At 39.3% G+C, this 13,787-nt stretch overlaps 1 protein-coding gene across 1 annotated transcript in view; it reads right to left on the bottom strand.

The window, feature by feature from the left end:
• Positions 1-13,787, bottom strand: part of EPB41L4A (erythrocyte membrane protein band 4.1 like 4A) — a 121,339-nt gene that overhangs the window by 72,514 nt on the left and 35,038 nt on the right. Inside the window, exon 2 of the mRNA XM_030467418.1 lies at positions 3,088-3,192. Within this exon, the coding sequence (XP_030323278.1) occupies positions 3,088-3,192 (105 nt within the window). The remainder of the gene's footprint in view (positions 1-3,087; positions 3,193-13,787) is intronic.

Here is a 13,787-nt window from a genome sequence, read left to right as displayed (position 1 = left end):
TCAAACCTCCAAACATGTTTCTCTGCCTGAGACTAACTCAGGAGCATGGTTTTAAAACTAATTAGCAAGGTAACCTTTTCCTCCTTCCCTGAGGAAGCCTGCTGCAACAATCCAAAACACAATCCAAAATTCAAATCTAAGCTTCTTGCCAGCTGTTATAGGACTAATTTCCAATATAGGACAGTTTAGTTTTTAGTTAAAGTACAAGGTGTTTTTTGTTACAGGGAAGCTTTTCCTTTATACAGGACATTTTTAAGAGCTTACAAGATTTCACTAAAAATATCAAGCTAGAAACATTGTCATAAAACACATAAGATGAAACACAGTAGCACCGGTTTACTCATTTACAAAATTTCTAAGTAAAACAGCATCATCTTTTAATTACCCATACACAGGCAACCAAAAGGAACAGGCTTTTTCACCATATTTTGCTACAACACAGCCCAGGTGCAAAGCCTGCATCACAAACTCCGTCGTTCAGTCGCTGTGGCAGCATCTCCATGGCAGGGCAGGTGCACCCTGTAACACGGCCCCTGCTGTGGTCTCTGGCTGTATCTCCTGGCTGCTTCCAAGCAGCATGTCAGGACAGAGCTGATGGGTGCACTGCACTCCCACCCACCTGGGATTTCCCTGCAAAGAACACCCACAGGCAGGGCAGACAGACAGCATTCCCATCAGAGGGAGAGAGCACAAGGGACAGGAGGCAGCGAAACCGCAGGTTGGCAGACCACCATGCATGGAATTCCATAAGTGGGCTAGCACAGACTGTGTCCCCCAGCATGACCAGTGTTGCTGCAAGAGCAGGCAAAAAAAAGGAAGTGGGATGAATGCCTTCCTAATCCATGGGAAAATTAAGAAGCACAGTGGCTTCCTGACCTTGGGCTGGCCAGAGAAGAAAGACAAAGCCGAACATTAAATTTGCACAATTGGAGCATTATCTGACAGAAAAAGGCAAAAAGGCTGCATTTGATTTGGAGAGGCTGAGTTACTAGCACTATGGCCTACAGCTCATGCACACTACCATAATCCAAAATGCACTGCTATACAATCAAATCAGAATCACAGAATCACAGAACCATAGAATGGTTTGGGACCTTTAAGATCATGTAGTCCCAACCTCCCTGCCATGGTCAGGGATACCTCCCACTGGACCAGGTTGCTTCAACTCCCATCCCAACCTGGCCTGAACACTTGCAGGGAGGGGACATCCTCAGCTTCTCCGGACAACCTGTGCCCATGTCTCACCACCCTCACAGTGAAGAATTTCTTCAGTTTGAATCTGTTACCTCGTCATGTCTCTATATGCCCTTACATAAAGTCCCTCCACAGCTTTCCTACGGGTTCCCTTCAGGTACTGGAAGACCATTATAATGTCTGCCTGGACATCTCCACACTGAATAAGGCAACTTTCTCAGCCTGTATTCATAGCAGAGGTGCTCCAGCCTTCTGAGCATCTTTGTGGCTCTTCTCTGGACTTGTTCCAACAGCTCCATCTCCTTCCTGTTTTGGGGCCCCCAGAACTGGACACAATACTCCAGGTGGGGTCTCACAAGAGGGGAGCAGAGGGGGGGAGTCACCTCCCTTGACCTGCTGGCCATGCTGCTTTTGATGCAGCCCAGGATACAGTGGCTTTCTGAGGTGACTGAGATAGCCTGGCTTTCTGGGCTTAACAATATTCTCAAGTATTAAACGGGATGTATCTTTCATTAAGGAGATTGAGATGTATGTATAAATAAGGGATAATCTCCTAATGACCAAAATTCCAATTTTCTTAACTCTGAATATTTAATAATGTCAAGTAATTTGCTCTTGCTGTCAAACTGAATTTTTTTCTGATTCCCAGATGGCTCAGTCCAACCCATTTTTGGCTTGGGTACATGAAAGAGGAGTGTGTTAAACACAAAGTAAGAAGCAAGTCCTCATGAGCACAAGATGTCAGCATTCAGAAAATGAAAAGGAAAATAAGTGCCTCAAGATTGCTCATTGGTTAAGATCAAAAATACTAGTTTTAACAGTCTACCCTTAGTTGATAGATGAATCTGACTTTCATCTCCTTGGAGTGAAACCTGGTTAGATGCTTATCAAGGAACTGAATTTAAAAATGTATAGACTATCACACAGAAATAAAGATATACTGAGGAGGGCAGTGCATGACTCTCAGTCTGTTCTGACTTCAGTCTCCGTAAGTTCAGCTTCTGCTAAACAGAAGAAATTGGCAAACAGTTAGCCAATTCAATAATTTATTATTTTAGATGACACATGATAGGTCACAGTCTTGTGTAGGACTCTCAGCACACTACAATGACTTTAAATTAATGATTGCTTGACTTAATTTAACAAAAAGCCAGGCATTATTTCCTTTATAAAATCAAAATATGTGAAGACCACCCTATGAATACATTGCTGGTCCTACCTGCTGACCATCCTCTGCTTCTCATCCCTGCAGCAAAACCTGCACAGGCCATTTAGGGTGGACACTCACTCCAGACAGCAATGCCCCAGGACAGAGGCTGCTTTGGCTGAAATATCTCCACCTGCTTTTGACCTTCTTGCCTATTTAGGACAGTAATGTCCTGGTGGAAAAAGCTCTCGGACATCTGGTGAGCCTCTGTCAAGAAGACTGGTGAGACCACCAGCTCAAGGATACAGAAATGGTTTAGGTGGAGTGAAAACATCATTGCCTACACCATGACTGCTGCCAGTGAACACGCAGACACACAGACCAACTCTGAAACCAATACACTCTGAAACAGGCCAAGTGAAGCCAGACAGCATAGTGCACCAAGAACTGGCTTCATGGCACGGTGTAAAAGGGGAAAACTATTAATCCTATTATATCACAATTTTGTACTATTTATACTTTCTTCATTTAGTCTTCAACAATACCTAGCATTTATTTCTGTACCTATCTAGGTTAGTAATGGTTATTCTTTGACTTCAATGCGCAAACAAATTCTCACTGGAAACCTGAGTCAGGAAATTGCAGAATTTAGTGAAAATCTGGCAATGTAATGCTCTACAGGCAAACAGCACAAACAGGGCAAATCCTACATATGGAAAATCCAATCTGCCGTGTCTTTTACTCACTGTTTGATGACTTCGGTCACAGTAGCGTAGTCCAAAGTAATCTATCTCCACGAGGTTTAAGTGACGAAATACGTAGCCCAGGACAACGGACCCTTTCGTTGACTTCTGTGGGAAAGAATTTACAGAGCCTTTTCACAAAGATGCTTTGCCTTTGTCAGCTATGTGCAGTGGCATTCATGCATTCAGTTAGCTTTGTCTAAAGGGGAGGAAAAAAAAAAAAAAAAAAAAAAAAGGAAGGCAGATCCCAGTGCCTTTAACAAAAATTTCAGCTTTACAGAAGAAAATATTTTGTCCTTCTACATGTTTGATCAATTGTTCTTTAACTACTACTAGGTAGTTGACAGGTCAGTAGTTACAAAATACAGAACAAACCAAAAAGTGCTCAAGGATACTTGAATAAACCTGATGCTGGAGAACCTAACATTTTTCTAGAAAATTTCTGTTCTCTGATAAAAATCTTTATCCCCATGACATACTTTAATTCTAAAATCATACTCCTTCCAGGATAGGCCTGTCACTCAAAACATGTCAATAAATATCCAGATGCCACCGAGATTTAAATTATCCATCATTATCTACTCTGAAGGTTAGGTTTCATTAGTTTTCTTTTAAAATATTTCTGATAGTAGAAGTGAGAGCAATCCAACACCCTGAATTGAAGTACTTCTGTTGTTTTCTTGAACAATACTTCATTAAGGGTCTACTTCAGAGTTTTCAAAAAATGGTGGGGACAATATTGCAAACATTGCACTGTTCAGAATGCATTACAAAAAGTTCACTTCGACCTGAATGCCTCTTATTTGTCAGTTCATTTGACAACAACAAACAGACTAGGAAGACTGGGAATAAGTACACAGAATGATCCACCCTCAAACTCAATGAGAGCTTTTGACTATTATAGTTCTAAATTCCATGAAAAAATATGGACATAACTTGTAACTAGGTTTTAGTTGACTGCTTCATATTGTGTAAACTGTTTGACTGTAGTAAAATCACTGCAGAGAGAAGAAACAGGAAGAGGAAGCTATCATATTTTTTTTGTGTTATTTTACTTTTTAGACTACTAGCAAATAATTTCAAAATTAAAATGGTAAATAATATTGATTAAAAATAATTTAATCTAGTTTTGCTTTTGAAGTAACATTAACAATGACAGTGATGATGCATTTGCTTATTTCAGCTTTTGGATTTGGTCAGGATTTGTGTCTAGTCATATAGGGCAGAGCCAACACAACAATTTCTGATAGCCATTCACACACTAAGTGAGTAAAGCTTTTTAACTGCTTTTGATTTTTATTGCTAGGCTGAGAAAACATAAATGCCTCTTCATTTATTCTCTTGACACACTCTTGAAACTTCCACTGTTGCAGAAACAAGTGGTCCAGTAGTGGGGAAATGCTGAGTAAAACCATCCAACTGGCAATGGCTGGGGATTTTCCACCCCTGCATCACTCAGCACCTCAGTTATGCTCAGCACTTCAGTTATCCTCAGCCAAAACATAGTGTGTGCAGTGATCTCCACAGCCCTCCTGGCCAGCCCCTTTCCCATCCTTCAGCAATGCCTGCATGTGCATACAACAGTGCCTTCCCAAGGGAACTGCCAGGATGAGGATCAGGTATTCCCACAACTCTCTAACCTCACCTCCCTTGAGCTTGAATTTTCCCAGCATTAAGGAGCAGGTAAGACACTGACCCTTCCTGAAACCACTGCAACCACATCTTCCATTAAGTTCACATTTTAAGCCACATGATTTCAAGGGTTTATTCAAGCAAACTGCCTCTTCCAAGTGGAGTTAAGGAAGCAAGGTTTTTTCTGATGAATCCCTAGATGGCTACTTCTCAGTCCTGTAATGCGTTTTTACTGCATTTGAATAAAGTTTTTCAAACTAAGAAAAGCCATCTTATTTCTCCTAATAAAGTTACAGCAAAATTTAGCAAAACTGCAAACTATATGTATCAAGATGTTAACAATATTACATTCATTTCACATGACATTGAAAAATTACATAATCTGCCTTGCATTAAGCTCAGACTTGCTAGAGACTTGCATTCTTAGAGGTAAACCCAAGTATATTTGAAAATACCATCAGCAAGGCTTTCAAGAGAGAACAAAGAATTGTTCAAATGAGTCATAACATCTTACTTTACATGTTAGTACTGTGGATTCATAAACCAGAAAGGCAGGTTTCTACTGGCTAAAGAAAACAACAGCCAGAACATTCAGGAAAGATCTGATACAATTGTTGGGCTTTCTTAAACCACAATCTTTAATCTAAAGAAATTGTTCTTTTAAAAATTATACATGTAGCACTATATTATAACATATTGATATCACTGTGTATTTAGTCACCAGAAAATAAATCTATGTTCCACACTACTCATTGCTTTTCAGCTACAGTGAGATTATTCTAATTTAATATTTTGAATTTCCTCATTTGTCTTTTATAAAGCACTGAAAGGCCAATCAGATCCATGATCAACGTTACTGAATTTGAAGACAAAATAAGTTGTGCAGAACTGTCTGCCTGAGTAGGAGGCTACTCTGTCTCTTGAACGAAAAGTGTTGGTCATGAACCCTCTTTTTATTTAAAACAGAAAAAAAACCCCCACATCACCTCTTCTAGTTCAAGCACCCATCAGGAAACCTTTCCCCTGAATGTAATTCAACCTACAGACTCTATCTCTTACAACCTCATAAACTCTCAGGATAAAGCAGATGAATTCATGAGCCTTTACCCCAAAAAAATCCGAAGGAAATACCCTAGAACAGACACCAATGTAGTTTTCCATCACCTTCCATGTACAAAACCAGCAAGGCATAAGGCTCTAAAATCAAAGTCTTGGTAGTCTTTACCAACACAGAGCATGCACCCGTTCCCCAAGGCAGTTGAACAGTCAGACCTCAATTTGCACATCGCATGTTCAAGCAGAGAAGACTCTTTAAATTAGCAATGCTAAATGTTTACAAATATTACCTGGGTAAAATGACTTGACCTTAATTTGTAGAATGCATGTCTGAACAGAGAAGAATTTACATTTTTGTTATTTTATATGTGCAGACACCCCCCGAACACAATCACGTAACAGAAGTAAATACTTTCAGAAACTCAGGATTTAACACAATACAAGCATAATACCACCAGCTGCCCTAAGTATACATCATACCAACATACCACCCAAACTGTAGTAACCAGTCTCTCCCTCTCTCCTCATCTTTCACAGAAAGCAAGCATGCCAGCCTTTCTTCAGAGGGCTTTTTTTTCTGAGAACTTCACATGAATTTATGGACACACACACACTGACCTACCCATCTCTGTTCCCAAGATCTCAGCACAGCACCTGGTTCTGGATGTAACCTGCTTCATTGACTTATAAGTGCTGTATGTTAAGGTGCCCATAGACTCAATTCATTTTTCCTTAAGGTCAACCTAAAGCATTCCACTTAGAAAATGGTATTGTAGAAAAAGATCCAAAGGGGCATCTTATTTTTATGGTTTTCCAGTTAGTGTATCTGTTCTGATACATAAAAAGTGCCTGTAAAAGTCCACATAGTGGCTAACTCTTTAATAGAGGGAAGACTCTTGTAGTAGGGCCTCAAGCTAGTTAAACCTTTCTGCCTTGTAATTACTACCTAGAGTGCAGTTTGAGGCTTTTTCACACATTTGTACTGGTCTGCTTGACTTTGAGAAAAGATACATAGAAGAAAAAAGTTTAACATAAATATTTTACAAAATGTTTGGCTTATGAGAAACTACATCAGTTTTGTGGGCTCCTTTTCTGGGGCAGATACTAGCAAATATATTTACTTGGTATAGTAAAGCAATTCGTACAGGCACATGAATCATAAATGTTCCGAGCGGGAATGACCTGTGAAGACAACAAAGGGCAACTAGCTCAAGGAAATAACTAATAAAAAGATACCTAATTTTGAAAATGTAATTTAAAACTTAAAAATGCTTTAAGACTCTCATCAGACACGAATGATATTTTGTATAAGGGCAGCAACTATTTCTGTGTTAAAGGATTCCAGCCACAACAATTTTATTTTAAAATCTGTTAACTAACTTACCCCCTAATGTTAACACTATCCAGTTCATTGACATTGACATTTATGACACTACAGATGAGTTAAGTTACCAATAATTATGCATTTCAACTTTTTACAGAAAAGAGCTCTCCTGAAGAACTGAATAACAATGAACATTCATATTATTCTCTTGCACTCTGAACAATTCCTGCATCAAAGAAAGAATCCATTTTAATAATAATAACATCATTCAAAAATTCAGCATAAAACCTTTGGAACAGTGAAAATGCTGGGTTACTATTATTTTTCAACTTTTTAGAAAATACCCACACACATACACAGCTGTATGACCTGTTATACTTCTGGCAGGCAGGGGCTCGGTGCATCCTGATTAGGGATGCTCCAGAAATAGACCACAAGCACCCGGTGAGGCTGAAGACAAGTGCATGCAAATTTATAATACAGGCACTTCGCATGCACTCTCACAAATTGGAATAATTCTGCATTAATATGGAAGACATGTCCCATGGACCCAGCAAAGGCTCTGAGACTGGCAGAGGCCCTTGTCTCTCTGAAGCTGCGAGCAGCTCCATGGTTGAGCAGAGCTCCCACGGGTGAGCAGGGAAGGAAGAGAGGGGGACAAATAAGGAAAAAAAAAAGTATCCCTCTCTATTAAACAAGCCTTTCAGATCAGACATATCTTTGACTCTTCTACATCTTTTCCTCTGCTCTAAGTGTACCCCAGTGAGTGAGCCCTCCTGAGACATTTCCAAAGGCACCTCAGGAGCTCTGTAAACCAGAGGTGTCCCCTGGAGGTGATGCAAGTCAGAATAAAGAGGCTAAAAGCATTCCTCTGCAGGAAACGAGCAAAGCCCACCACCTCTGTGCCTGCAAGGTTTGGAGACAGAGTGGTTTTGTGCGCTGTCTTTTGGGGAAGACTCACCGAGTGCCACACTGCTGTAGCTGGGTGGGCAGAGTGACCCCTCCACTCTGCCTGCTCTAGTAGAGTAGCAGAGTAGCCTGCAGGGAAGCTGCATGTTGAGCTCCTTCTCCTCATCCTGCCAGGCATCCCAGGGCTGGGACCTGATATCTCATCTTCCACCCTGCTTACCCACAGGAGCTCTGCTCAACCACGGAGCTGCTCGCAGCTTCAGAGGGACAAGGGCCTCTGCCAGTCTCAGAGCCTTTGCTGGGTCCACGGGACGTGTCTTCCATATTAATGCAGAATTACTCCAATTTGTGAGAGTGCGTGCAAAGTGTGTGCCTTTTAAATTTGCATGCACTTGTCTTCAGCCTCACCGGGTGCTTGTGGTCTATTTCTGGAGCACCCCTAATCAGGACGCACAGAGCCCCTGCTTGCCAATAATAAAACATCATCATATTTTCACTGGCTGCTCTCCTACAGCCTAGTCAATCCATTTCTTTCCACCTGTGAATTTTTTGGTTCTGAATTCAATGGGGTCTGCACAACAACCAATCAACACAACTTTTTAATATATTAACTTGTAGTTATATATGAGAGTGCTTATTTTCAGTTTAAGATTTACCTGTGTTGGAACACATTTTCAGTGAAACATACTGTCCTTTAACAGTGCAATGATGATTTGCCATATCCCCAAAAAGCTTATCTAAAATATTGCATCATTTTATTAAAATGTTTAATTTCCAGTTTGGTTGAGTTTTACTTCTTATTTTGGCTGACACTAGAAAATTTCTTATTCCTGCAAATCTTGGCCAAAAGCAAAATTTGCTATCCTAAAAAAATGTACATTCCTCTTCTGTAAAGCTTTGATAACTCAGTTGGCACTTTGCTTCCCATAAAACTGACTTGATTCTACTGGAAACTTACTTCTCATTAAAATTTCTCATGATAATCATATCTAAGATTGAAAAAAATCATAACACTTTTTTTTTTTTAAGACATTCCTCAAGAGAAAGCAATGGAAGATATACTGCAAGTATTTTTCTTCTAAGACTACTTCTGTAAATATGCTTATTAGCTAACCTCACACACAGAAAAAAAGTCAGCATATTTGCACCAGGAGAGGAGTACATTATCCATTAGCAGGCTGTAATGGCTGGTAATGGGGAACTTTATACACCTTCATTCTCTCATTCCCCTTCTAGAATTTCTGGCTGTCTCGAAGAGCTACTCTCCAGTGCTATGCACTGCATGGGGTCATATTACCATTTTACTGGTTCTGGGCTACATTCAGCTTTAACAGCCTTGACTGAAGAAAATAAAAAAGCCTTTCCATGGGAAAGGAAGGACTCCAACAGACCCGGCAGCAGAGGGTGATGAAAAGGACTTATCTGTCACGGCTTTCAGCTGCTCGTCGTCACCCTCTTACCACTGCTCCCTGCCCCCATTCCCCCCCATGCTTACAGCCAGCATGCCTCATTCAGCTGTCAATCAATTCCTGAATCATTCAGCTGTCAATCAGTTCCTTAATCACAGCAGAATTCAACCTTGCATTTTCAGATAATACAGAATCGGAGCCACATGGTTTTTTTGAGGGATGATACCCTTGAACATAAAAAAACACGTAAGGCAAGTGTAACATCCAAACAATGGCACACAAAATTAAAATTTAAGGCATTAGAGACACTTGCAAACTGCTAATTCACCCTCTTGCATTTATGTACTGTGCCAGTGTTATTACCACCAATTGTTCCCTCCCACCCAAATCACACAGTACTATTGTCATTTTCTCCTTGGCATCTTTCCTCATTCTTGGCTGCCAGTCCACAGCTCCTTTATTATATCTACCTACCATGTCAGGTTCTCTGTTATGTTTTGGATTTTTTTCCTGTTTTCACTACACACTTACAGTTCTTTGTCCTTTGCTACCATCTCTTTCTTTCCAGATGCCACTCTCCATGCTCATGTTCCCTTGTCACCTACATTGCAACTTCCCTCAGTCTGTCATCCACACTGGTTCCTGCATATACCTTGAACTCCCTGTGCACTGAACCACAGGTCCTTCCTGCCCCCCTCTACTTTGACCTTTCTCTTATCTACTTCTTCACTCTATTTCATCACAAATCCTTATCCTCACACAAAACAAGCCAGGAAATTTCTCTGCAGTGTTGTGTTGCAGGCCAGGTAATGCAGAAACAAAAATTAAAACCTCTAGATGCAAGAAAACTGTTTCCAGCTCTGCCCAAACTCAAGCACCAGAAACACCAACTACACAGATGATGCAGTGGCCACAGGGACCTCATAGGGTTACATTTTGAGGAAATCTTTCCTCAGTGAAATATTTCAGCATCACAAGGGGGATTTTTGTGGGCATACATTTTAAAGAATAGGGAACAACACATCTCTGGTATGGCGACCATGCTAGTAGTGATTATCTCCTTCAACAGCTTCTCAGGCAAAATTTGTCTGGGTTTCTTTTTCTTTGACAGCTAATTTTTTTCCTTGCTTCACTGTTCTTAATATCCAAAGTGTTTTGAATGAGTCTCTGTGAACGAGCAAAGAGTTAAGAACTTGACGACTGGCAACCCTACAGATAAGCAACTTCAGTGGTGGAAAAAAACATCTCCCTAGCACCTTCCATTCAGGAGGATCCCACAAGCCTTTGAGACCAAATTTATATCTGTTTCCTCAGAGATTTTATTAAGTAGTCATTACTATTCTGAACTAGTTCTTGGGCACGGAGCAGTAGTGAGAATGCAGCTTTCTTCTTCTGAAAAAGTAATGCATGAAATGTCCTCTGTGTTTTTAAGGGAAACTGTGGCATATTTTGTTTTGTTTTGTTTTGTTTTTCTTCCCTGTGACCTCCATTCCTTCCCTTTTTAGTAATCTAACCTTTCAAGTGGTAACTTGATGTTAATCCCAATGAATCAGATGAGGACACTTCTTCCTCCCTGCTTATTCACACTCTGTTGCCTAAAATGGTTAGTGTAATTTGAAGTGTCTTTACATGTTATGGAAAAACTGCATTTGTGTAAGAATACAATTTTCATGTTCACATACGTGGAGCAGTAGGTCACTGCTCAACCAGTCAACATTCAGTAACTACAAGACCAGCAATACTAATTCTGTGTTGAAAGTTTACAGCATGTAGCATTTCAGACAGCATTCTGAAAAATCTTCTTATTTTGTATGCACTGTGTATCTGCAAAGATAATCCAGAATATTTTTCTAAAATTGTATGTATGACATGTCGTTATTAATTTGTAGTCACCAATAAAAATAAAATTACTACAGTCTCTTTATTTATAATAAATGTTTATAATATTGAGGTTGTTGGGGAAAGATGTTTTTAAATAAGGATACAAACCAAAGGAACTGCTATACCTTGGCTTTGAAATTTATTCCTAGAGAAGTTGTTTTTCTTTGTTATGGAACATACAAGAAACTGAGCACCTTATCGATTGTATAATCTGCTATGTATTTTATAAACATACATGAGAGAATATACATTGACATATATAGTGGCTGCCTACTTGTACTGACAAAAATGTTCCAAATACTGAAGAAACAAAAATGAAACAAAAACCTTACTTAATCAGCACTTCTGTAATACATCTCCATGTAGAGAAATATAAAGAGATTGTATTCCTGTGCAATATTTTATTAATTTCTTCACACCCAGCTTATAGGCAGCTAGGTGATAAACACTGTAGAATTAGACCCTTCTTTTTCTACACCTAGTACAAAACTAAGAAATGTGTTAAGAAAAGCAGTCACAGAAAGGTGTTAACACCCCAATGATCATAGTCTAAATACTGAGACTAATGAAAAACGCATCTTTGCAACATCTTCAATATCAGACTTAAGAGGTTAATAAAAAGTCTCAGGCATGACACCCTTTGCTAGTGGGGGTGGGTATCTGCTGTCCTCTGTGAGTCTGCTCACACATTTCATGCAGGAAGGAAAACACTTTTAAAAACAGTTTTCTGAATACAGACATGAAAACACAACCTTATTTCACATTAAAAAATTTGATCACTACAAGATGACAAAAAAGCACACTTAGAATCTACAAGTGATGTGCAAATCATTCCGATTTTTCACTCAGAAGGAATTTTGATAGAGTGAAAACTTGATGCACAAAACAGTATGAATTTTATTACTGAATTCTGAGTCAGAGAGTTGTAGATTAGTGTTAGATATAGGATTTCAAGCCCTCAGCCTAAACTCCATGTAAGGTCAAGAGCTGCTCTCAGTGGAGTTACATGTCAGGGGATTATCACCTTTGTTCAGATCCAAACAATAAGCAGCTCCCGGCTCCCTCCCAGGAATCTAACTGAATAAAAACTGCTTATTGCAATAAAACCAGAATACACTATGAAACTTAAGACTGATGGTAAACCATTACTGTATTGTCATGAGTATCCATCAGAGTACCTCCAGTTCTGTTGCAGCTCTACTCTGCCACACTAGATAAACCTCAATTTACCATGCTTTGAAGTTAATTAATTTAAAGTGCTGGATGTGCCCAGTGCACTTCTTTCACAGCAGGCAAATCATAATATGTTCTGCAGAGCAGACCATTACATTTCAGATAGAAAATCACAACTTTGATTTTCAGCTTGCTTGAAAAGTACCAGTTATATCAATTTTTTAAAACCAAGTTATTTATCTCTGTTCTATGTTGAATTCAAGATTTTGGCAGCATTAGTTTTGTTTACATTAAATATAGCTTTCTGTGTGACTTGGACATGATGCTTTTCACACTGAAATCCAAGGGAAAAAAAAAAAAGAAAAAAAAATACTAGGAGGCTCACATCCTTCGGTTTTGATCTGATTGGCTGGGGATAAAATGTGGGTTTCTAAGACTAAAATTAACAGCATATTCTGCACATCTGAATAAAGTAATAGGCTCTAGGTTCCCCCTTGCATTTTAGTTGAGGAATTATTTCTGTAAGTTTTTAAGGCATGCCATTTCTTGTCAACCTCAACCATGACTCTACTTATACCTTGGCAATGGGCAAGTAGATGTGATTATGACTAGGTAGTGCTTCTTAAAGCACTATTTTGAAGTCAGTGACACTCATATTCCAGAGCAAAACATTACTAAGCACCTTTCTTATAAAATAAAGGGTTTTCATTTTTGCATAATTGTTTTCTGGTGATACAAACTCTTACTCATAAAAATTCCATGCAGACAACAAGCACAATCAGGACTGTTACATGAGACAACACCCAAAATCAGAACTTTAGAATGCCTATAGGTATATACTAATGTATACCTAAAATTAATTTAAAATAACTGTTTTGCTTTGTTTTGTCTTGTTTCGGTTTGGTTTGGTTTAAATGGAAGAGACTGCTTTACTATTTATACCAACTCCCAAAACAGTGGTGATTTCCATCCAGGGCAAGATCTGAAATTTCATCTCATGTAGCTAATAAAAATAGAACAAATAGTAAGACTACCAGCAGACTGTCTTCCAACTGAAAGGTGAAGTTCTACAAGTCAAAACCTCCCAGGCAGGTTTCAGTAGAATTTTTACACCATAGAAGTCTAAACCAGACATTCTATTTCCTAAGAGGTGTTAGCCCAGTATCCACCTACACCACAGTAAAGATGCCAGCACCATTTCTCTGCTCCCAAGCCATGGAGATGTACCACAATGCCTTAGCCACAAAAAAAGAACAAAGACACTCATTTATCTGCACTGTAAACTCTACCTTACAATTATGCTTTATGCAAATACCCAC

This window comes from Calypte anna, chromosome Z (assembly GCF_003957555.1).
Source record: "Calypte anna isolate BGI_N300 chromosome Z, bCalAnn1_v1.p, whole genome shotgun sequence".
In the NCBI taxonomy this organism is placed as follows: domain Eukaryota; kingdom Metazoa; phylum Chordata; class Aves; order Apodiformes; family Trochilidae; genus Calypte; species Calypte anna.
The sequence above is the reverse complement of the archived record's forward strand: the minus strand, read 5'-3'. Positions and strand labels throughout refer to the sequence as shown.